Raw genomic sequence first — 24128 nt, forward strand, 5'->3', positions numbered from 1 at the left:
GATTTACTAGTTCATGGAAAAAGAATAACTGTAGTTTTAGCAGTGTTAAGAAAAAGAATATTCGAACGGAACCATGTTGTTATTAATTTTAAACGATTATTTGAATTAAAATGAGTTTGTGCTAAAATTTTTCCCCAAACAATAATACTGTACCAGCTGCATGAAATATTTAATTAAAATATGTTAACTCACTTAAGAAAAATATTCATTTAAAGTATTGTAAAATTGTCTTCGTTACATTTTTGTCTCCCTTGCTTTAAACAGTAAAAAAATTATTTAATTTTGATTTTTTTCACGTATTATGATATAAACAATGCAGTGGAATCTCATTAATTGGGAATAAAATGGGGGAAAATCCAGTCTGAATTAGTGAAAGTAGTACGAATTATAGAGAATTTACAGGAGTAGATTATTTCCACAATTGAAAAAAATAATGATATTATATAGCCGTTTAATTACTAACTTAGTGTTTAATCATTCTATGTTACAAACATACTTGTGGAACACACATCATTAATTTTAAAAAAATGAGAAGAGGTAAGTGATTTCTGCATATATTTGCGCTGCTGCTCTTCACATACATCATGACGCATTTCTTGGCAAGTAAAATTTCTTATATATAGTTCGGTTACAGACTACAAATTCAATTAATGTATCTAAATGAATTTTATGTTGGATAATTTGAATTTATCACCACTTTTTCTACTTCATAATTTACTAATTACACCAGTCTTTTTGTATACATAAGTGATTTCTACAACTTTCCTGCGATTTTCTAAATATGATTGAACCAATTTAAGGCTATTCCTCTAATTACAAATGAAGGATCCATGGAAAGAACAAGCTAAGTCACTTTTTGTTTATTTTTGTTTTTTGGTCTCCTCTGGTAGCTCATAAAGTGAACTAACTATCTTTCTAGTAAATCAGAATGGCAAAAAGCCTGCATTGTGACATGGTAACTTAAACTGAATGAAATGTAAACTAATGATGTCTTATCAGTGTATTAAAGTTAAAAAATGCTCTGCTGTAAAATGTAAGAAAAGTAACTTGGCATGTTCTTTCCATGCACCCTTCAAATGCTTATAACTTTTCTAGTAAGGTAGTGTGGCTCCGTGACATCGAAAGCTTTTGACAAATTTAGAAATAGTCCTGTTGTTGTTTTCTAATGCCAGGCATTTGACAATAAAGTCATTTGACTTCTTACATTCCGTTACTTTTCAAAGATATTGTCGTATACTTACATCTTTCTTATTGTCCACGCCTGTGGAGTAATGGTTAGCACGTCTAGCCGTGAAACCAGGTGGCCCGGGTTCGATTCCCGGTCGGGACAAGTTACCTGGTTGAGGTTTTTTCCGGGGTTTTCCCTCAATCCAATATGAGCAAATGCTGGGTAACTTACGGTGTTGGACCCCGGACTCATTTCACCGGCATTATCATCTTCATCTCATTCAGACGCTAAATAACCAAAGCTGTTGATAAAGCATCGTAAAATAACGTACTAAAAAAAATATTTCTTATTCATAGACTCATATACATTCTGTTGTGTCACTGTGGATTTCCCTTGCTAAAAAATATGTTTAGCATTAAATTTAAAAGTAGACTTTTTAATGCGTGTACATTTATTCCAGATAAAATGTCACCAGTATTATCCAAATCTTCGTGAAAATGTTACTTATGGAGATATGACAATATGTTGTACAACAGAGATCAAGTTCCCCATCCACACTGCCAGAACACTTGTTCTTATGAAGGTACAGTATTACACAATAAGATATTTAAACACTATGTAACACATTTATAGTTTATAAATAAAGTTAATGCTAGTGGACTATATAACCAATTATAGGCCCTACAGTAGAATTGTTATATAAGGTGTCTATAAATGGGCTTTTTTAATTTGTTGAGAAAATTTTTCCTTTTGGTGTTGCCAACAATTTTTGACCATCATTTATTTAACAATACTATGCCATTTGCAGAAACAATGTTTGACCGTCATCTGTTTAACAATACTATGCCAGAAACATGGATCGATGGAATGAATTTCCACGAGCAGTAGCTGTTAAAGCTTTTTATAAAAATGGTGATAGTGTGGCTGCTGCTCAAAGGGAATATCGGCGTTATTTTAATATCAGAAGAGACAGTCCTGTCCCACAGTAACATCTAGGTATGCCAATATGGTAAACACATTCTTCGTACGGAAACTTGCTAGATTCCAGCAAGATGGGGCTACGTCGCATTCAGCGAGAATTTCTATGCAAGCAGTGCAGCAAATTTTCCACAACCACATCATCTCTAGGAATGATGACATTGATTGGCCCCCCAGGTCACCTGACTTAAATGCGTGTGATTATTTCCTTTAGAGGCACCCGAAAAGCATATTGTATGCAAGTTGGCCACACACCATTGAAGACCTCAAGAATAACGTCTATGTTGTAATCAAATCTATCACTATTGCGATTATTATGATGTACCGAAGTACATATGATATTCCTTCGTATGGACATTGTGCTACTGTCATACATCTATGACGCAGTGCATGAGGGTAGGCCACTAGAGGGAATCCAAGAGGATCCAATCTGACATCGGGATGGGAATCCGGTGTGGCTTAGTGGATATAACATCAGCACGTAGAGCTGAAAACCTGGTTTCAAATCCCAGTGCCGGAGAGAATTTTTCTCTGTTCCACTCATCCTTTACTATTGCGATGTTGGAACATGTCAATATTGATCTCCATCACAGGCTCTCTGAGTGTGAACATTGTCAAGATTGTCACCTGCCAGACATAATCAAAATTTGAATGTGATTGTTGTTACACAAATGGCGATATGTAATGTTACAATTCTTATATTTTTTTCTGTCTTATTATGCAGCGTATTTATTTTAATGTATTTAGAAAAGCCTGTTTATTTGAGACACCTTGTATTAAGGGGATACATATATCTTCATTTTAAAAAATACTGATTCAGCATTTTTATTAACTTACTTTTGCACAATAGCAACTTGTGGTTTTAAAATTAGAGAAGACTGTAAATGAGTACGTAATAATGCCTATAAGTTGTCCCCAGAAGCTATAAGTATAACTTTTGGGTTTCATTAAAAAGTATTAATATTTTCAGTCATTATTCAATAAGAAGCAGTTAGCCAGAAACTGGTTGTTACTTTTGTCATCTGCTGTATCCATTTCTTGAAGATATTCATTTTTATTTTAATTCGCCATGTAATTTTTTTAAGGGCGACAGGAAAAGAACATTATCACACCTGCACTTCAGGGAATGGCCAGATTTTGGTGTCCCACATAGTACAGATCTAATGATTCAGTTCTGTCAGACAATGCGGCACCATGCATTTGCAGCTGAGCTGGGGCTAATTCTTGTGCACTGCAGGTAACTTGTGGAGCTTATCAGTATAACATTTTTTTTTTTTTTTTTGCTAATACTGTAAGTTGTCAGAAATTAGTTATACAAATTGGTTTTTGTATTGACCACATGATGGACATCTTTATTTTCAACTATTAACTTTTTCATTGACGAGAAACACTTTCTATCTTATTGCACTTGCATACATATGTATTGAAGAATGGACTTGATGCACCATGAGTCCATCCAACCTGCTGTCTAACAGTGTTGCATCTTTGCTGACTGAATGAGGTCTAGCAATGGCAGAAAAGTACATAAACAGTATTTCGAAATATTAATGTTCGAAGTTAAACTAGGTGTATGTTTGTAATCAAATGAGCAATATTTGGATATATGGTATGACTAATTTTGACCTGAAATTAATGTAGACAGTGTATAAATAATAAGCAAACAAATCTAAAATTGTAGTAATAAAATTTGATAAAAAATATTTAAATTTTAATGAAATAGTTTTACATCTTGATTACACAACTTTTAACACTGTATCACTTTGGAGAACATATTATATGTATTTCACATGTTAACACGGTAACATAAAATTTAACACGTGAAAGATACATAATACATTTTCCAAAGAAATAGTTTTTATATTTTTTTATGGCTAATCTGTTAATATTTGTGTGTGTAATTAGTGCTGGAGTGGGAAGAACTGGCACACTCATTGCTGTGGATATTTTGTTACAACATATTTGTGAAAACAAGAAGGTGGATATTTTTGGAACTGTTTTCAAGTTACGTAAGCAACGAATGAATATGGTACAAACTGAGGTGAGTGAAGTGTTGTATAATTTGATAAAAATATATGCATAAAAACTTTCTTAGAACGTTTTGTTACACAGGATATGTCTGACTTATCAGCTACTCTTTTAGAGTAAGAAGTTTTGAAATTACTTAATTGCAAAGATAAAAGATCACTTACTTACTGGGTTTTAAGGAACCCTGAGGTTCATTGCCAACCTCACATACGCCCGCCATTGGTCCCTATCCTTAGCAAGATTAATCCATTCTCTATCATCATATCAAACCTCCCTCAAATCCATTTTAATATTATCTTCCCATCTACGTCTCGGCCTCTCTAAAGGTCTTTTTCCCTCCAGCCTCCCAACTAACACTCTATATGCATTTCTGGATTCCCCCATACGTGCTACATGCCCTGCCCATCTCAAACGTCTGGATTTAATGTTCCTAATTATGTCAGGTGAAGAATACAATGCGTGCAGTTCTGTGTTGTGTAACTTTCTCCATTCTCCTGTAACTTCATCCCTCTTAGCCCCAAATATTTTCCTAAGCACCTTATTCTCAAACACCCTTAACCTATGTTCCTCTCTCAAAGTGAGAGTCCAAGTTTCACAACCATAAAGAACAACCAGTAATATAACTGTTTTATAAATTCTAACTTTCAGATTTTTTGACAGCAGACTGGATGATAAAAGTTTCTCAACCGAATAATAACAGGCATTTCCCATATTTATTCTGTGTTTAATTTCCTCCCGAGTATCATTTATATTTCCATTCCGAGGCTTATTTGAAGGATTCGTAACAAGCTGTTTTTTTTTTACGGTGATGGGTTGTTAGCCCTTCGCCCAACCCCCAAGCTGGAGGACCAGATAAAAGATCACAGTCTAATAAATTTAATACTTCTAAGTGAGACATATTCAGAACAATAAAATTACAGTCAACACAGCATACTGCGTATCATGTTAATATGATCAGTAGGCTATAATATAGAACTTACCATGATTATTACAGAGTATATATAACTTACACTTTACACTGATTTTTTTATGTAGCATATTTGAACCATTCTTTGATTGTATTATGTATAAATTACTTAAAACTTGCTCGTCAAAAATGTTAAACTAATGTTATTCTTTACAGGGTCAATATGCATATATTTATAGATGTATCAAAGATGCTGTCGAAGATCCAACAATTGTAAAGAATGGTGAGTTTAATAAAATTAAATCTTCGTAATGAAATGCAGTATTTCTGATGTATAAACCTCAGAACTTAACATCATATTATTTTCAATAATTATAAATTATTTCAGTAATTTAAATTTATTAAATATCTTCGAAAAACTTTCCAATTGATTACTTAATACACAAACAACAGACATACATGTTCTGGTACAATTCTCAAGAGCAAATAACTGCTGGGATGTTTTGTAGAACTGGCTTTCTATGCTGCGATTGGGAGGAAAGAAAGTTGGCCAGCAGTGGAATGATGCGAAGTTTCCTCATAAAATGAGAGCACTCGATATATTATTGTTATTATTATTATTATTATTGTTGTTATTGTTATTATTATTATTATTATTATTATTATTATTATTATTATTATTACATGTTCGTAGAAATATTTGTTGTTATTTTGTATCCAGAAATACACGCGCAAAGTTCTTTTAAGGCAATAATAGAATGGTGAAAATATGAAAAATCTTCAAAAAATGAAAATTCAGTTGATTGTTCCAAAAATAGTTTAATGATTCACTTTTCATAATCTGTAGTTTGTTCACCTCTATGTCAATTAAGTCCAAACATATGGAGTTGGGCGATTGTAAGGTGAATACATATTGTGACGTGTGTGTTAATGTTCATGTCATTTTCTCAACTTTCTGGTTTTCAGCACATTTTATACTTCAAAATACTCTGATGAATAAAGTTTTTCTTCAAATGACCTGAAATTTTGCACAGGTCATAAATGTTGTAAATAAACTTACTTATTCTTTTTATTGCACTAATTAAAATGTTGTGACCATCAATTGTTTAAGTTATAATGGTTAAAAAAAAAAGTGAAAAAAACCTGGAACTTAGAAACTAGAAAATTAAGTATTTTTGTCTCAGAAACTTGCTTTCTAAATGCAAAGAGCGTATGTAAGTTTCCTTATTCATGTATTAAGAATAGAGGAACATTTTTTTGGGGAAAAATAATTTGAATTATGAAAATTAGTACAATATTTATACTATGTAAATTAAAACAATATAGAATTAATAACCCCAAAATTAATAGAGATATGAGAATGAAAATTTGTATGATGCGTGCCCATATGGCCTGTAATGTATGATAAAAATTTCAGTTTTGTAGGACTGAAAATATAGAATTTGCAAATTTCAGAGGCCCATCACCTTCAAAGCACACATGCGACTGAAGGCTGGTTCACAATAAACTGGGAACGGAAGCGACAAAGAGAGCGAGAACGGAAATATTGTTAAAATAAATATATTTAAATGTGAGCATTCACAATTAACTATTGTGAACGCCCACATTTAAATACATTTATTTTAACATTTCCGTTCTCGTTCTCGTCGTTTCAGTTCCCGGTGTATTGTGAACCAGCCTTGACTCTGTATGTGCATAAAAGAATAAGAATAGAATAAGATACCATTTTTATACACATTACATTTCTGACCAACAGGCACACCCACTAATAACTCTCTGGAGCCTATTTATGAGAATGTGGGCACTTCTCTGAATACTCTACAACAGTACGAGAAACTACCCAAGGTGAGCTCGAAGAATAGCAGCTCGGAAAGTGAATGTGAATTGTAGAACTTAAACATGTAAGTCGAACAGACCAGGCCAACGATTGGTTAGAGCTCTTTTCCCTGCCACCATTAATCTCTTCTGGTTCAGTATGAAGAGAAATGTATATTGCTTATTAAAGCTGAAGTTTCTACAGGCAGAAAGCAGCAATGAGAGCAGCAAAATATATTTATTTTGTCAATATGGCAAACGCCTACAGCTTTGTTGTCGCTGTTGTCTTCAGCTTCTTTGTTGCTTCTGCTTCTTGACTTCTTTTGCATCATCTATTGTCTTCTTTGTGTGAGCACTAGTAATTTCCTTCATCGTGTATTTTTTTCTTACTGTGAGTACTTTATTCAGAATTTGTAAAGTAATAATTATCTAATGTCTCAAATCTGATTTTATTGTAGTGTTAAGTATCTAGTTGTAATTTTTAGTATTTAATTAACTTTAAATTTATTTACTCTTATGTATTTATTTACATTCATGCCCACAAAGCACCTGTATGGGGATAACTTTACTTTTATTTATACACATTATCTTTTTTCGATGAAGTAGACATTTCACAGAAAATTTCTAAATGCATCAAAATAATGGGAATAATTAACACTATTATGAAACCTTCCCTAGTACAAAGGCATACTCGAATTCGCCTTTACAAGACCTTGGCGAGACCTGTACTTTGTTACGGCAGTGAGGCATGGACATTGAGGAAGAAAGACGAAAGCAGAATAATGGCTAATGAAATTAAATTTATGAGATATAGTGCGGGATATACGAAATGGGGTCACAAACGCAATGAAGATGTAATGGAAGAATTACAACTAGAACCTGTAATTAATCACGTAAAACATTATCAGAACAACTGGATAAATCATCTGCATCGCATGCAAAGAGATACCGGAGTAGGGGCTGCTATAGCAGCAGGAAGCCATGATGAAAATGGAATTTGAGCTCTCTTAGTTATAGCTGCTATAACTACAAGAAAAGAAATAATTTATATTTCAAAACTACCCTTTAATAATTCCAAATAATAAATATAATTCCATCTTCCAAAATTTAGTATTCATGAAATAGCTATTAATAAACAAACATCCGTAGAAATATAAGGTATAAATCATATAGAACCTATAAATCTTGAATATAAGTAAAACTTAATAGACAACAACTTATTACCAATATTAATCCTAGAAATTTCATATCCAAATCAACCGCCTAGAAATCTAACCAACAATACTAAAGTTTTTAAATAAAAAGGCAAGCAAATTAATAAAGGAGTAGGAAAAATAATTCAACTAAGGAATCTACCTCCTATAATAGCCATAATTAATAAACCTAATATTCCCTAAGAATCCCAAAAGTTAAGCTCCACTATCGTCCAAACAGGAAGAGATCTCTCGGTCGTCCAAAGAAGCGCTGGATTGAAAATTCAACTGTGAGATCGTAACAGCCCATTTGGCCTAATACTTGAAGGGAAGAAGAAGAAGAAGAAGAAGAAGAAGAAGAAGAAGAAGAAGAAGAAGAAGAAGAAGAAGAAGAAGATTAATATATAGAGGGTGATCCAGAAAAGCACTGACTTTGCAGACTTGTACGAGTCTTTTGAAGTAGGAAACATATCTGCTCATGTTTTGTTTTGATGCTGTGAAGTTCTTAATGAAATGGAAATGCATAATTCATTCTAATCCATTAATATTTAATTAATTTTGTAATGTAGAATAATAAAGGAGCTAGTATAAATATCACATATCTCTTTTGCGTTTCCCAACACTGTACTACAGAGAGAAGCAGCAAAAATTTACCGCACTATGCAGGGAATGTTGGGGAACAAATTACCTGCAATCCATTGCTCGACTCAATGGTAAGCTATAGCAGTGCGGGTGGGTATTCAGTTTCATTGTGGTAGGCCTAAATTATTAGTTAAGAGTTACATAATGAATGAATGAATGAATGAAGTGAAGTGGAGAACTGATGTAGATCTTACCTTTCATCAAAGCAGCTTTTGAAAATGATGTCCAGCATTCTCGATACAAACGTTGCATCATGTTAAAAAATTCCGAAACACTCGTATCTCCGCTTCTGAAATTTCAGATATCACTTGTCTGATTTCTTTCTCCAGAGCTGCAAGAGTATGTGGATTGTTCTTTTACATTTTCTGTTTTGAAGTTCCCCACAAATAAAAATTACAGGCACTTAAATCGGGGGAATGATTGTACCCTCTTCTATGGTTCTCTCTTTTTGTTTAAAACAGACCCTGTTTCTCGCCATTTTCTGAATAATTTGGTTATGTATTGTCTCTAAGGCATTGCAGCATCACAAAACTGACGTAGAAACTTGCGTACTGTCATATGATGTTTTCTTTAGGATAAATGTCTCAACTATAAAAATCCGTTGTGAAATACTATACGTCACCATACTGATAGCGAACATAACACAAATAATATTCAATAGCAAGTGTAGTGATGCAACACTATATAATAACGTGTGCTGAACATCAACTAAATGGATGCTTCCCGCTGTCTGTGCACTCCATCCCCACCACTCGAGAATTTTAGGCCTACTGTAATGAAACTGAGTGCCCACCCGCACTGCTACAGCTTACTGGTGAGTCGATCAATGGATTGCGGGCAGTCTGTTACCCAACATCCCGTGCATACTGCAGTAACTTTTCGCTGCCTCTCTCTCTGTATAAACAAAGTGTATATTTGAAATCTCTGTCCATGTAAAACGATGCAGTTTCATTAGTCTGAATAACCTACTAACATAGGATTACGCTAGATTTTATACTCTTATTTTAAAGAGTTGAGAAAGGAGAAGTAGGCCTACTGTGTATAATCCATTAAGAACAGTGGTAGCTCTCGAATTTTTAATCTAGGCTCACATTCGGGTTGGCAGAACTTAGTGTGGGTAATCTTCCTACCTTGCTCCCCACATCATTGAATTATTTTGGTAGTAGATTATTGTTGGTTAAGTTACTTCGTTTTCCATTTGCATACCGCCTAAATGAGAAAAAATAAATAAATTATAATAAAATAAAATAATACAAGATAGTAGGAGCTAGAGTTCAAAGAAGATTTAACAAATTAAAACTTGCTGCATTTCCTTTAGTTATTGTACGAACCTCCATTCCATTTACACTAATGAGCTAAGTAGCTTAGAACTTAAACGCTGTATTTTTATTTAGAGGTTCCGAGTTGAGATTTTTCTGTAATTCTTTCTTTTTTACCATTTTTTTTTTACGATTAGAGTTGAAGCTGTAATTTACTTACGGATGATTATTTACTTGTTTCCTATACATTTAAAATAATAAAGGAGCAGAAGTATTGTTTCTTTTCTATACTGCGTTCTTAATGATAGACGAAATAAACATTGCCAGCAGAGGTAAAGTGGTGGATAATTGCTGAATAACCAATGGCAAAGATCATAGTCCAGGCTTATCTTGACGTTGGGCCGTAGCAGAACACTTCAGACTGCTCAACTTCAAAATAAGTGTGGAATGTAACCTCTGCCATTGGTTGTTTAGCAATTATCCGCCTCCCTACCTCTACTGGCAATGTTTATGTCTCCTGTCAGATATTATGGAATGCAGTATAGATAGACTGCCTTACTGTGAGCAATAGGCCTACTATTTCACCTTCTAAGGTGTTCAGACGGAAGGTATCCAAATGTACTTGGGGAGGAAAAAAATATATAAATTTCCTATGGTTCTCAGTTTGTTGACCCAGATTCCAATTCCACGTTGAAGGCTCAATTTCATATTGCGTTCTAAAAAGACCTGAACAGACTTTAACTTCAACTAGCACATAACTTTGTCCAGTGGTGTCGAAATTGTTTACTGAGCTCGGGCAAAATCAACAGAGTATGGTTAAAAGTTAAGAGATTCCCTTTACGATGGAGTAAACCGAAAGTGTCTATAATACACTGTGTTTCAAAATGGTGGTAATACTTTTATATGATTATTTTTAAGTACCGGTATTGATTAGAGACTAACATGGTACATGTCAATTGATAGTCAAACTCTCAAAAATTTCAAATTTTAAGTTTCGGAAAACATATTATTTCTGTTGCCATGAGAGACATTGTTGAAATATGTCAACTTCAAACATAAATTGTTTTGCTTTCTGCAGCTTGCAAAAACAAATTCAATTACAATTGTATAAGGTTGTTTCGCAGACATTTTCGAATTTATCATCTACCACATCGTTGAATTGGACATGCTGCCGCAACTAATCTACCCTATTACCCTTGACCTCCTAGGTCGCCGGATTTGACATCATATGACTTCTTTCTTTAGGGGTATGTGAAGGATGCAGTTTAAGTGCCACTTCTACCCCAAGACCTTGAAAATCTAAAACATCAGTTCATTGCTGCGATTGCATCCATAAACGGATGTGTTGGAGAGAGAGTGTGGCAAGAATTTAATCATTGTGTTGATGTATGCCATGTAACAAGAGATTTTTCACATTGAATGTTTAAAACGTGCGAATAAAATCTTTGAACGTTTTTCAAACAAATTATATGTGCCAAGTTATTGTATCATTGATACTTACTTAATAATAATCACATGAAAAGTGTCACTATAATTTTGAAACATAATGTAAATACTTTTTATCACATAATTTTTTTATTTAGGATACCTTTTATCCTGACACCCAGTATCATCTCACTACTACCAATCCAACCATTGCTAAATACTGTAATTGTACAGTACAGTTAATATAGCTTCGTTAAATAATAGATTTAAACAAATGGCTGTGCTTTAATTCGTTTTAATAATTACATTGTACCTGAAACAAAACTATTAAAATGGGTGATCCCTCTTTATGTTAGACAAGATTTTTCTCTTGCACTGCATAAACTCTTCCGGCTTATGAGAACAGATGATTTAAATGTACTCTGAAAGTGTTCAGTGTAATTGTAAGTGTGTTAATGCAACAAAGTGATGCACGTATGTGTTTATACTAGATTCGAAATTTTTCTGGCTTCTAGGCCAGACATGGGCATCAGTAGTACATGTCGAACTGAGTCGAACGCAAGGACATGATCTCCCTCCCTCCACACCCCTAGCTGGGGTACCTGTCCGACCGGTTGAAGTACTGGCAGTCAGCGGTGGATTTCACTAAAAAAAATGTCGCTCTCTAAGGAAGCTCCTGAAGTAAAAAAGTCCAAAAATATTATTTCCACAAAGAATGGGAAAATGAATTCTTTTGTTGCGAAGAAGGGGAAAGCATTAGGTGCTTATTATGCTACAAAATTTTACTAGCACGTTGAGCGACATTATGAAAAGACTCGTTTTAATGGAACAAATTTTTTTTATTTTATTTTTTATAATAGTAGTCCACACCTGTGGAGTAACGGTTAGCGCGTCTGGCCACGAAACCCCAAGTGCAAGTGCACAAATATGGCTGGTTTAGATGTATATAAGCTTAAACAACTTTGCAAAGTAAAATATTCACATCTTCGGAGTTTTGTTATGGAAATTGCTTCTATGTTTGGCTCAACCTTTATTTGTGAACAGTTTTTTTCTCAGTTGGCCATTGTAAAATCCAAATCAAGATCACGCATTTCAGACGAAAATTTATTCTATCAGCTCACAATTGCAATGTCTGACATAACTCCAAATTTTGAAACATTTGCTGATTTACGTGACGAAGAAGAATAAACGAATCCTTTCTTTTAAGGGCATGAGTCAATTGACATAAATTGACAAAAAACAACAAAGAACTACAGTAGGAAGTTTAAAAAATAGCCTAATTGTTGTTTTTCTGTTTCTTAGTAATCTTCTTGATATTTTGTTAAGAATCTATTTTTCCTTAGTTTCTTAATTTTATTTTGAAAGGATGCAAATTAGTGACTGATGCCCTTTCAAAACAAATAGGTTCAGATTATGGCATTACTTTTTAACTGTTGTGGAATTGTACGTTTTATATCATTTTATAAGGTTTTTACAGTAATTGTTTAAATTAGAAATACAGTTATGTTTCAGCTTTTTGTAAAAAAGTTTGTATTTGTTTTGGAAAATTTGTTTTCTTTCATTGTCATTATTCATAAAAATAACATTGTAGAAAACTGTGTATCTTTTTGTCCTGCGTAATTACTGAACGTTCCGTGTTTCAATACTTCACAGGATCCACCGCTGAGTATTACGTTAACAGGTGATGCGTGTTGCAGCAATCAGAGTAGTATGGCGCATCTCTTTAAATGCCCACGTCTATTCTAGGCGCTTGTTTGGGTAGTGTATTTAGTTATTTTACACTCTTCCATTCATTATTCTTGAGCACTTCTTACCAACTGTTCAGGTATTAGAATGACGCATTTGAATTACGCAGGTAGCTGTAATTTATCATGATAATCATAATCAGTCCTCTGATTGAGATTCTGGCTGATATGTACCTCTATTATCAGGCAGTACATCTCACTTGACGATGTGTGTCAGAGGAAGAACGGTTGTTTGTATGCATCTGAAGTCTGACTAGTGTTATATGTAGCTAGTCAGTGATATATTCAATAGAGGGGGAAAGGAAGTGGCCATCCTATCGCATTATCTTCTGTCCTAGTTGCCTCATAAGTGGTGCCTTCTTGGTATCACTTGTGAGGTTCACACCTGTCTTCGGGCAGTTGACTAAACAATCATAATCATCATCATCATCATTAATCTTACAAGGTGTAGGCCCAGAAGATCTGTTCCGGTTGCAGATCACAACTATTGTTCTATCTTCTGACTGGTCTTCCGCTGTTACTGTATCCTTTATATAGTGAAGTAAATTGTATAGAATTCTATTTTCTTGCATTATATTTATGTGCTGGAATCACTTATGATGTTACTCATCTATTTTATCATTTATTGAAAATATAGAGTTCTTCTTTTATTTCTTTATCTGCTAATTTATATCCAGCCATTTGTTATATCCAACCTCACTTCTGCCACTTCAATTCACTTCCGTATCTTTTTAGTGGTTACCCAGCATTCTAAACCATATATAAATATTGGGACTGCCATAATTTTATAAAATTTTAAAATTATTTCTCTTCTGACCTTTCCAATTAGTCCATCTTATTGTCCCGCATAAATACTGAAATTGGCTAAGTTTGTTATTTATATCTTGATCTTTGTTACACCTAAATATACTCCCATATAGCAATAATTTATTTGCTTTTTAATTGGGTTCTTTGTTATGTTTTACAGTGGCCAAATAAAGATGGCGAAGTATAGCAGACTAAGTAATGGATACCATCCAGGAAGATTGACGATTCTGTCTGATGTTCGTAACTTTCTGAGGAAGGACTATTTGGACAGAAGAAACACTGATCAATATGTAATCTCTTACATAGACATCAGTATGTAACAAAATGGGGAGCTTTATAAGTACTTACCATTCTTATTTCTTAAAAATAACAGTAATAGGAACATAGTTTCAAATGGGCTGCATTAGTGATGACAAAATGAAGGAATTTCGAAAGTTCCTTACCTAGTAGAACTTTTTACTCTGTCATCACTAAATGAATCCTCAGAACATGTGTGTCGTGGGTAAGTGATATTACAGCCAGAATACATACCAAACTTTTCTGACCAAAGGTTTATTTTGTATTAAGTGTTTACATCTTTCAGGACGAATAGATACATATTTTTAAAATAATGTACTGAACAAAACTGTTTTATAATTTTATTATCCTTGCATTTATTGCCATGTACATACCCAAGAGTGCCTAGAAGTGTAACTTGTAAATATATACGTAACTTCAAAGTAATATACGAGGCCTGTCTAAAAAGTATCCGATCTTTAGCCAGAAAAAATATTTCAAATACCTGACGGGGTTGGGACCCTAATCCCCTTCAAAGTAGGCCCCTTGTACTTGCACACACTTAGCTCACCGATCCTTCCACTGCCGGAAACATCTCTGGAAGTCTTCTTTTGGAATGGTGTTCAGCTCTGTCGTCGCGTTCCGCATTATCTCTTCTCTACTCTCAAAACGGGATCCTTTCAGTGGTGTCTTCAATTTTGGAAACAACCAGAAGTCGCAAGGAGCAAGGTCTGGAGAGTAGGGAGGTTGGCGAACGGTTGTAAATCCATGTTTGGCCAAGAAAGTGTGGATCAATTGGGATGAACGTGCGGGGCGTTGTCGTGATGCAAGTGCCAGTTGTTCGCCGTCCACATGTCTGGTCTTTTGCGCCGAACTGCATCACGGAGTCGCTGGAGAACATCGTGATAGTACTCCTTTGTCACCGTTTCTCCTTTCGGTGCGTATTCGTGATGCACAATTCCACGGACATGAAAGAAAACAGTCAGCATCACCTTGATTTTGCTTCGCACCTGCCACGCTTTCTTCGGCCTTGGAGATTTGGGATGCTTCCATTGCGGCGACTGTCTTTTTTGTTTCTGGGTCGTACCCGTACACCCATGACTCATCTCCAGTTATCACGGTGTTCAGAAACCCAGGATCAGTGTTGGCAGTGTCCAGAAGGTCCTGTGCAACGTCACGAAGGAGGTCTTTTTGTTCCGGGGACAACAACTTGGGCACGAATTTCGCGCCACTCGGTTCATGTTCAAATCATCACGCAAAATTGCATGTGCAGAATCTTTACTCACTCCAACCTCTTTGGCAATCTCCCGCACGGTCAAATGACGATCTGCCATCACCAAATTTCGCACCCTCTCAACAACAGCTGCACTCCGAGCAGTTTGGGGCCTGCCACAACGCTGCTCACTCTCTGCTGATGTGCGGCCATCTTTGAATCGGTTGAACCACTCCTTAATTTGTGTTACACCCATCGCATCTTTCCCAAACACCTGCTGAATCTTACGAATTGTTTGACTTTGAGAATCAGCAAGCTTTTGACAAAATTTGATGCAGTATCTTTGCTCAATTCGTTCAGTCATCTTGCGAGAAAACTAAATCCGACAAACACTTAGAACAGCACCTTACTTGGCGACCACCAGCCAGTGACTGGCACAAGCGAATGCGGTGAAAAAATTCAAGCATGCACATTACGGTTCCTCCTTCCACCGTGCACAGTGGCGCCGCCTTAGAATCACTACTTTGCGCGGGAAAATTTAAGGTCGGATACTTTTTAGACAGGCCTCGTATATCAAAATGGCTGTGCAAATTTAAGTTTCCAGAGTAATGTTATCACATTAGTTATTTCCTTTTAGTGTTTTCATCCTTTCGTGTAAATAAACGATATTTAACGAGGATGTCATTTCACATAACACGTCAAACTGATTTTGTCTGAAACTTTATATAGATACATGATTTTAAAAAAAGGTGTATGCTGGAGACATTAGCATTATGATGTAGAAATAGTTCCATTAAGTTATTACCTTTATATTTTATAGTCCGAGTTATTCTGTTTTTAATCGCGTTATTGTGAAAATGAACTTAATTTCTTTCATGAAGAAACTTTGCTATATGTACAGTAAAACCTCTCATTTACGGACATCAAAGGGACGTAACAATCTGTCCGCAACTGGAAGGTGTCCTTTATTGGGAGGGAGGCTCCCCAGTTAAACAGTAAATTTATAATATGCATTATGTATCTCTTCACGCTTTAAATGAAATGTATTACTGTAGTTTAATTCTAAATACAATATACTATACTACAGTAAATTCTTTGCAACTTTGAACTACAGTAGCTAAGGAAAATATAGTACTGTGCCATGCAATTTCATTCTAGGGCTACAGTTATGCAGTACTGTAATTTACAGTTTTCAACTTAACCTTTATGTTCAGGTGCCATGTCTCTCGAATCAGAAAAACTGGTTGAATTGAAGAGAATAATCCTACTAACTCTATCATGTGTCGAATACAATTTCACGATCGCGGAAACCTTGGACCCATCAGACAGGTTAAATGTTATGACTTTGTTTATTCACCCGCTTCCAGTAACAAGGGGTAGTTGGCTGGGCTAGTGGTAGCCTACGAGACCCTTATTGTTTTCTTCCATGTTAAAGAATTTCTGTACTAAATTTTTCATTTTTTTAACACATTAGGTCTTGAAATCCAAGTTCTGTCCGCAGTCAGGAGGTAAAGGAAGCTTTAGGACTGTGAAACAGCTGACCGTGTCAGTGTCTGAGAGTGTCCGTAAATGAGAGTTTAATTTATCATTATTTCTATATTATTTCAGTTGGGACATAAAAATCTGTCCGTATATGAGGAGTGTCCATATCTTAGGGGTGTCCGTAAGGAGAGGTTTCACTGTACCAGTATAGTGCAAAAAAATAATATATATACCTCTATTCTAAACTGATAGCATATTTCGTTCATGTAACAGCAAGAGTTAAAAAAGCTTTTGATGAGCTGGATCAACTCTTCTGGCCCAGCTTCATGAAGAATATATTGATGGCTAAGAGCACGAAGGTTGTATGTCCAAAAATTGAGGGGTTGGGGAAGAGAGAGAGTTATTGGTATTGGTTGATTTGTCTTGGTGTAATCTTCATTCTGAACAAATGTAACTAGTATGTCCTTCCTTGAAGGAAATGCCATAAAAATGATCATGACAGTAAGGTAAAATCCCAGGATTGACTACTCTCAAAAACTTATTTTGCCATTACCCAAAAATTGTATTTTATGGACATATAACCTTTGTATTCTTATCCATCGATATATTTTGGTACAATATCTTTTTGAAGAATATGAACCTGATTGTTTTTATGAAGTCTGTTATGTGTTACACATGAATGTCGTATTTCAAAATCGTTAGTCTGTATTTTGAGGAACCTTTGCTTCTGCTTAGTACTCAAAATGAAAGCAAAAGTGTTAAGGTAATTTTAGTGGCTTGTACTGATACTGTATATGTACAAGTTTTCATACAAGAATAGGGAAGGATTTTTCTTCATTTTTTCAAACCATTAGCCACATGTTTAATTAACAGAATAAAATTAATACTTGTATCATGAAGATGCATGCCTACATTGAGATACATAGTTAGAGGCTAGTCTGGTTCTTGCAATCCAATTTTAGTTTAAAAATATAATTTTTATCGCTTCCTGATATAATAATAATAATAATAATAATAATAATAATAATAATAATAATAATAATAGAACTGGGGGTCCCGAGTTCGATCCTTGGTGCCGGAGCGAATTTTTCTCCATTAATAACAAATGGTAACCATACCATTTGCAATACAACAAACTCTCGATTATCTATGTGCATATTATCCATGCACCGCTGAAGTCTATTTTACTTTATTTTTGTCACGAAATACATGTGAACCGAGCTTGGAATTCGAGTGCACGAATCTCAAAAGTGATTTTAATGTAAAAATAGTCTGTTCGTAAAACGACACTTCTTCCAGCTTTATTTCCTGTTCGAAATCTGTTAACGTGTTATATATATTATATTTCTCAACTGACGACGAGACAAAACGATTATTGATTGGTTGAACACTTATAATTGTTCACAACAATAAATCATTGTTATCCTTATCGTTCTCTCTGCTGTATGTACTCGTACAATAATAAGAATAATGTTATGAAGCGCAACAACTTCAGTGTAATTAAAATTCTATTGTTCCACATAATCTAGAACAGTACCAACACATCCCAAAGCAGTGGCGGTTACTCTATTATAGCACTTGAGCACGTGAACCCCCAGTAAAAAATGTAGTAGAATAGTATTCAATAAATATATTACAACAATAGAAAAAGAACGTCGTAGAATTATTTGCTTCTGAGCGCTCTAAGAGAAAAGATAAACATTCTTGCACTGCGGCAGAAAGATTGCATTTGTCGTCTGCTTAGGAGCATGTGCTATGATACGTCAGTGGGAGAAAGACTGGTTGACTCTTAAAAGTGAGATGGTGGGGGTAGCTTCCCTATAAGCTACCATGTGAGCAAATGCCATTCGTGCCTAAGGATCTTGCGAGGATGGCTAGTAAAGTTAGCGAGTTGAAATGCTGCTGTTTTCTAACTTATCGTTGGATAAGAAGTTAGAATTAAATAAAAGGATAGACAAACATCTCAGCTCAATATTGTGGAGGTAATAAAATCCAAAAAAAAAGAAAGATTTTAAAAGAGAATTTGAGTGTGATGTTCATGAAGGAAATGCATGGATTTGCGGCTGTGAGGCGACCAATTGTTTGTACTGTTTTCCATGCTTGTTATTTGAGAAAGAAGTTGGCAAACCTGATTGGTTAAAGCTTGGTGTCAGTGATTTGGCTCACTTTAAGTCATAAAATAAATAAATATGAAAATGCGCAGTCAGACCTTTATTCTCTCCTAGAGTTAAATATTTTAGGGAAAGTGGACTTTAACTACAGGTTAATAGTGTTTATGGCCGCAATATAAAGATACATAATGAATAAATCTCGGAAAATCGTTATGTGCTTTCTAAAATTGATGAATGCATTAAATTTTGCGGTGCATTTGAACTAAAACTTTGAGGCCCAGATGAAAGTGCAGATCCAAGCAATCCAGGTGTTTTAACTCAACTTCTCGGCAGAGTTAGATGCTTCTTTAAGGAACCATATATATTTTTTTTGGTTATTTATCGACGCTGTATCAACTGCTGGATTATTTAGCATCAATGGAATTGATGATAGACGGTATTTAGCGAGATTAGGGCAAGGATTTATTATAGATTATCTGACATTTGCCCTATGTTTAGGGAAAATCTCGGGAAAATCCCAATCTGTTAATTATACCAAGTGGAAATCGAACCCATGCCTGAGCACAGCTCTGGATCGGAAGACAGGCATCTTTGTTGACTGAGCTACACCGGTGGCTGGGGACCACCTTACCAATGCTACCGTCAAATTATACGAATATGAGTGGCGCAATCGGTCTTTTGTAGTTACTTATAGAAAACAACTTACAAAATACATTTTCAGAGACTTAAAAGATTCTCGTTGTTACTACAATAATTTGATTTTTCCCTGTAGTAGTCTTCATATTTATTATTTAAGTTTAGTGTCAGACCTTTTCAAACTGAGTTTTATTTCCAGTATTTTGAAAATATTTGTCTTAAATTATTGGAAATTAAAGGCACCTTAAGAAAGGGACAACATTTAAATAGTAGTCTTTTTTTATTATTCATATACCATTGTGAACCCCCAATTTAATAACTCACGAGCCGCCACTGCCCCAATGCTTACTGTTAAAGTAATATTAAGTGTGGCAATGTTTGACATATTAAATTTCCTAACACATTGCTTAGTATAAAGGTTCATTCTGCAGTAAAAAGCGAAAAATAATATTATGCGTGTTTTCAGTTACTCATATGCATTTGTCCAGTGACTAGTCCAGATAATCTAGAGTTTGTTGTATTCTGATAAATAATTAGGTACTGAAATTAGTTATAATGAAAATATTTCAGAAGAGTAACTTTATTTGTAGGCCTAACGTTAAATTCGCGTGGCTTCTCTGAGACATATTTGTTACTCATGTAACAGTTACTTCCCACTATCACAGTTAGACAAATTGGCATGCTTTCCCTTTGATATATTAATTATGAATAGTTGATTGAACCTAGATGACAGTTCAACACAATGGATTTGCAGGCTTTCTTGCAATGACAAAAATAATTAATGCTTCTCTAAAACGCCAAATGATTACTGCAGGGTTAATAAGAAGTACACAGTGTGAATTTTCCTGAGGTTGATCTTATAATATTTACTGCATAAAATATACACTGATAGAATATGTGAAATTTATATTGTATTTTGTTTTTATAATGTGGTAACATTGTTTTGAAGTTTTCTCTATTGAACATTGAACATTTTTCTATTAGTGATTGTGAATTATACGTATTTTGAAATGATAGGAGTATGTTAATGAAATATTTTGGAGATATAAGATAAAATTAAATAATTTCCTAACAATATTATGTTCAGTCCATACCAATATACTCTGTATAGATAAAAAAGAAAAGTATTATATTATAATCTGTTAAGCATTTGAAATCCTAGATTACGAAAGGTTGTGAAACATGTGTATATTAATGTATCGAGGAGAACAACATGTCTGTAAAATAAATTTTGTAAGTATAAAAGTAAGTAAATATGTGTTTGTAATGTTATAGATAACATAACTTCTCTACTCTTAGTAATCATTAAAAAAAAAAATAAAAGGCATCTTGTCATTTATGTACCGGTAACTTTATATTCTATTTGGAAAATCTTAAATTCAAATACAGTAAAACCTCGATAAGACGCGCCCACTTATTACACTATCCCATGTAATACGCGTTTTTTGTCTGGCCCCTGCACATTTCATATACAGCGCCTTTATAAAATACCCCATTTGTTGCGGTCAAGTCCCGCATAATTCGCTGTTTTTGTGGAATATTTTCGATGTAATTTTCAGCAATGTACTGTAACAGCAATTAAACACCTTAGTCATTGAACTCACTGGTGCCATTAATCTGGAAAGTATTGGTATTCGACCTTTTACCTGCGCATTTAAACCTTCATACTTCATACCTTAGTATACCCCACCCTCTTGTTACGCTCTCTTATTCGACTCCTTATCTGCGTGGTTAAAGCCTACATACAGTTACAATACCTCACCCTCTTGCTAACCCTCTCTCTTAAACAACATTCCTCACTCGACCATAATAAAATTCTGGAAATTTTTGCTGGCCAGTTTGTTGTCCTTTAGTGTATTGAAGTGTCTATGAATGTGATTACAATGAGTCATCATCATCATCATCATCATCCTTCACGAATTAGGCCTCTGTAGACCTGTTTCGGCCCCATCTAGCAGTCTTCTTAAAGGTCTTCCTGGTCGACGATGTCCTCTAGGTTTATACTGCATCATAATTTTTGGGATTCTTGAATTTTTCCATTCTTCTTACATGATCTAGTCAATTGAATTTGTATGTTAAACAAAAAGTGCTTTCTGTATCGGAAAAATTGGGAATCTTACGAAAGTACGATGAGAACAGTACTCTTACTCAGAAACAACTCTCTGATGCATTAGGAATCCCATCATCGACATTAAGAATGATAATAAAAAATCACGACTCAATCACTACAGCTGCGATGTCGGGCGAATGTAATCGCAGAAACTGAAGTGTGGTAAACATGAGCACTTGGAGTACACGCACATGGCAAACAATTATAAATGACTTTTTTTTTTCGAAAGAATTAAGTACAGTACATATTGTAAATGTCTTTGACGTACAGTACAGTAATTACATAATGGAGTAATACTGTATTACCTTTCATGAATCATGTATTTCAATAAAGAAAAATGTTAATAGACTGTATATAAGTCAAAATTAGTATACCCGCCTAATACGTGGTCCTGGCTAATAATCATTTTGCACCCGGCCCCTTGAGCAGCATCTTATCGGGGTTTTACTGTATATGAAAATATTTCCAGTTTTGCGTCACAATTTGTAATATCTTCTATAAAAGCACAGTGTCATTTTTAAGTTGCAAACATTGCAAGCTACATACTTGCAATGACCATTACTCTACCTGCGGAACATGTGTATAACTTTCTTTAGGAAAGCAGTTGGAGTTGGATTTAATACTAGATTAACATCAATACCCATCCATTTCATGACAGTAGCTGTAAATGTTCTCTGTTAGAACCTAGGCATGATAGTTTTGATACATTGTGTACAGCTGCTTGTAGTCTACGTGATCAGATTCACAGGACTTGTCAAAACTTTACAAGTTGTACTGTCAAATCACTTACAATAATTTAAAAATGTTTGATTGTTTTGAAAGTAAATAATAACATGTTCTAAGTGATCAAGTACTTGACAATTCTTTGAAGGAATTGACCAATGGGATTAAAAGATATTACGGTGCCAAGAACCACACATAAAAAAAATGTGTCTGTGTCGGGGACACAGCCGTGAATACGTAGACGAGAGCTTTCGTTTGTCACACAAAATCAGGACCCTAGCATATTAGAGTCGCGATGTATAGGCCTACTGCGCATTTCCATTTCGTGAGATTATTCGAGCCAGGAACACCTCGTTTAGAACGTCTAAGAAATTATCACAGTGTGAGCTGTAGTCTTGTCCTGCTGAAACCAAAGATCCTCGAATTCAATATCACGTTGTAACTCTGGTTCAAGAAAGTTGTGCAGCATGTCGGTGTAGTGATCTGATGTTATTGTAATTACTTTTTCTTCTTCATCTTTAAAGAAGTAGGGGCTAGTTACCCCAAAAGATGCCATATGACACCATGCAATAATCTTTTCAGCTGCCCAGCAGTGATAGCTCTGGATATTGTTATATTAAATAAAAGAGGGATCCTGCCAGTACTCGAACCCTAGTCTTTACCTGGAAACTGACACGTCATATGGTCGCAAGTGTTGTCAGCAAATGCCTTTGACGCTGGGCATGCATAATGCTTAATTCTTCTACCTAGAAATATTTCAGCCCGATAATCGTTTTGCCTGCCATTGTACAAAGCTGGACAATGAGTCTCCTAAGTTACCCATTAGTTTTTAATGTAATTGTTGGTGTATTAATTTCATCTGTTAAATATAAAAGTCGCAAAGTTGGTACTGCAATCACGAAAAATTCCAAGAAAATATGATGAGTATATAGGCAATTTCAAAAACAATTTTACTAATCACTACTGATACTAAAGTTAAAAATGGAAAATTGTATCACGAAGTTATGGATCTAAAAATTGCCAGAAATTAAGGTTTAACCTAGAAATTTCTGAACAGTATTTTAGTCTATACTTATATTAGATGAATACAACAATTTTACAACTTATATATATATATATATATATATATATATAATTGAACTAACATTTTCGCTTTTACATGAAGCATCTTCAGGTTCTATAACAAGAATTTTTCTCCGACTTAAAACAATGTGTCCCTTATGGTTTTGTGTGCGCTGAATCCGAAAATGCATCTGTTTTCTTCGTATCACGTAATTTTTTTAAGATATATTATGATTTCACTTTTTGATAACTGCTCTCCCAGGAAACATTTGATGCGGGTTGGGAGTTGTACACTAAAATAAAAGCTAATGCATTTTATAAGTTTATGACCTATTTCCGATTTCTTATGGTTGTTGACATGTTCATTTGTACTTCTAATAAATAAACAGATATTGGTCCCTTCTATTCAGTAAATTTCAAAACAGTTCAAAGCGAGATCTATGCAATGAACAAACAAGGGTGTGATTTTCAGTATTTAAAAGAAAATTTTACCAGTTTGAGTGAAGGCAAATTGAAAGAGGACATTTTCATCGGTCCACAAATTCGCAAAG

General features: G+C 34.6%; 1 protein-coding gene across 6 annotated transcripts in view; it reads left to right on the top strand.

Moving 5' to 3' along the window:
* The window catches only part of LOC138696794 (receptor-type tyrosine-protein phosphatase H-like), a 157112-nt gene extending 136091 nt beyond the window's left edge, over positions 1-21021 (top strand). For 5 of the 6 annotated variants that reach the window (XM_069822198.1, XM_069822197.1, XM_069822201.1 and 2 more), the window contains 6 exons: positions 1629-1751; positions 3232-3383; positions 4049-4184; positions 5295-5361; positions 6835-6979; positions 14125-21021. In XM_069822198.1, the coding sequence (XP_069678299.1) occupies positions 1629-1751; positions 3232-3383; positions 4049-4184; positions 5295-5361; positions 6835-6968 (612 nt within the window). In that variant the 3' untranslated portion in view covers positions 6969-6979; positions 14125-21021. The remainder of the gene's footprint in view (positions 1-1628; positions 1752-3231; positions 3384-4048; positions 4185-5294; positions 5362-6834; positions 6980-14124) is intronic. The other variant, XM_069822200.1, reaches the window with a different exon arrangement.
* The last annotated feature ends 3107 nt before the right edge of the window (positions 21022-24128 follow it).

Source organism: Periplaneta americana, chromosome 3 (assembly GCF_040183065.1).
Source record: "Periplaneta americana isolate PAMFEO1 chromosome 3, P.americana_PAMFEO1_priV1, whole genome shotgun sequence".
NCBI classification, from domain to species: domain Eukaryota; kingdom Metazoa; phylum Arthropoda; class Insecta; order Blattodea; family Blattidae; genus Periplaneta; species Periplaneta americana.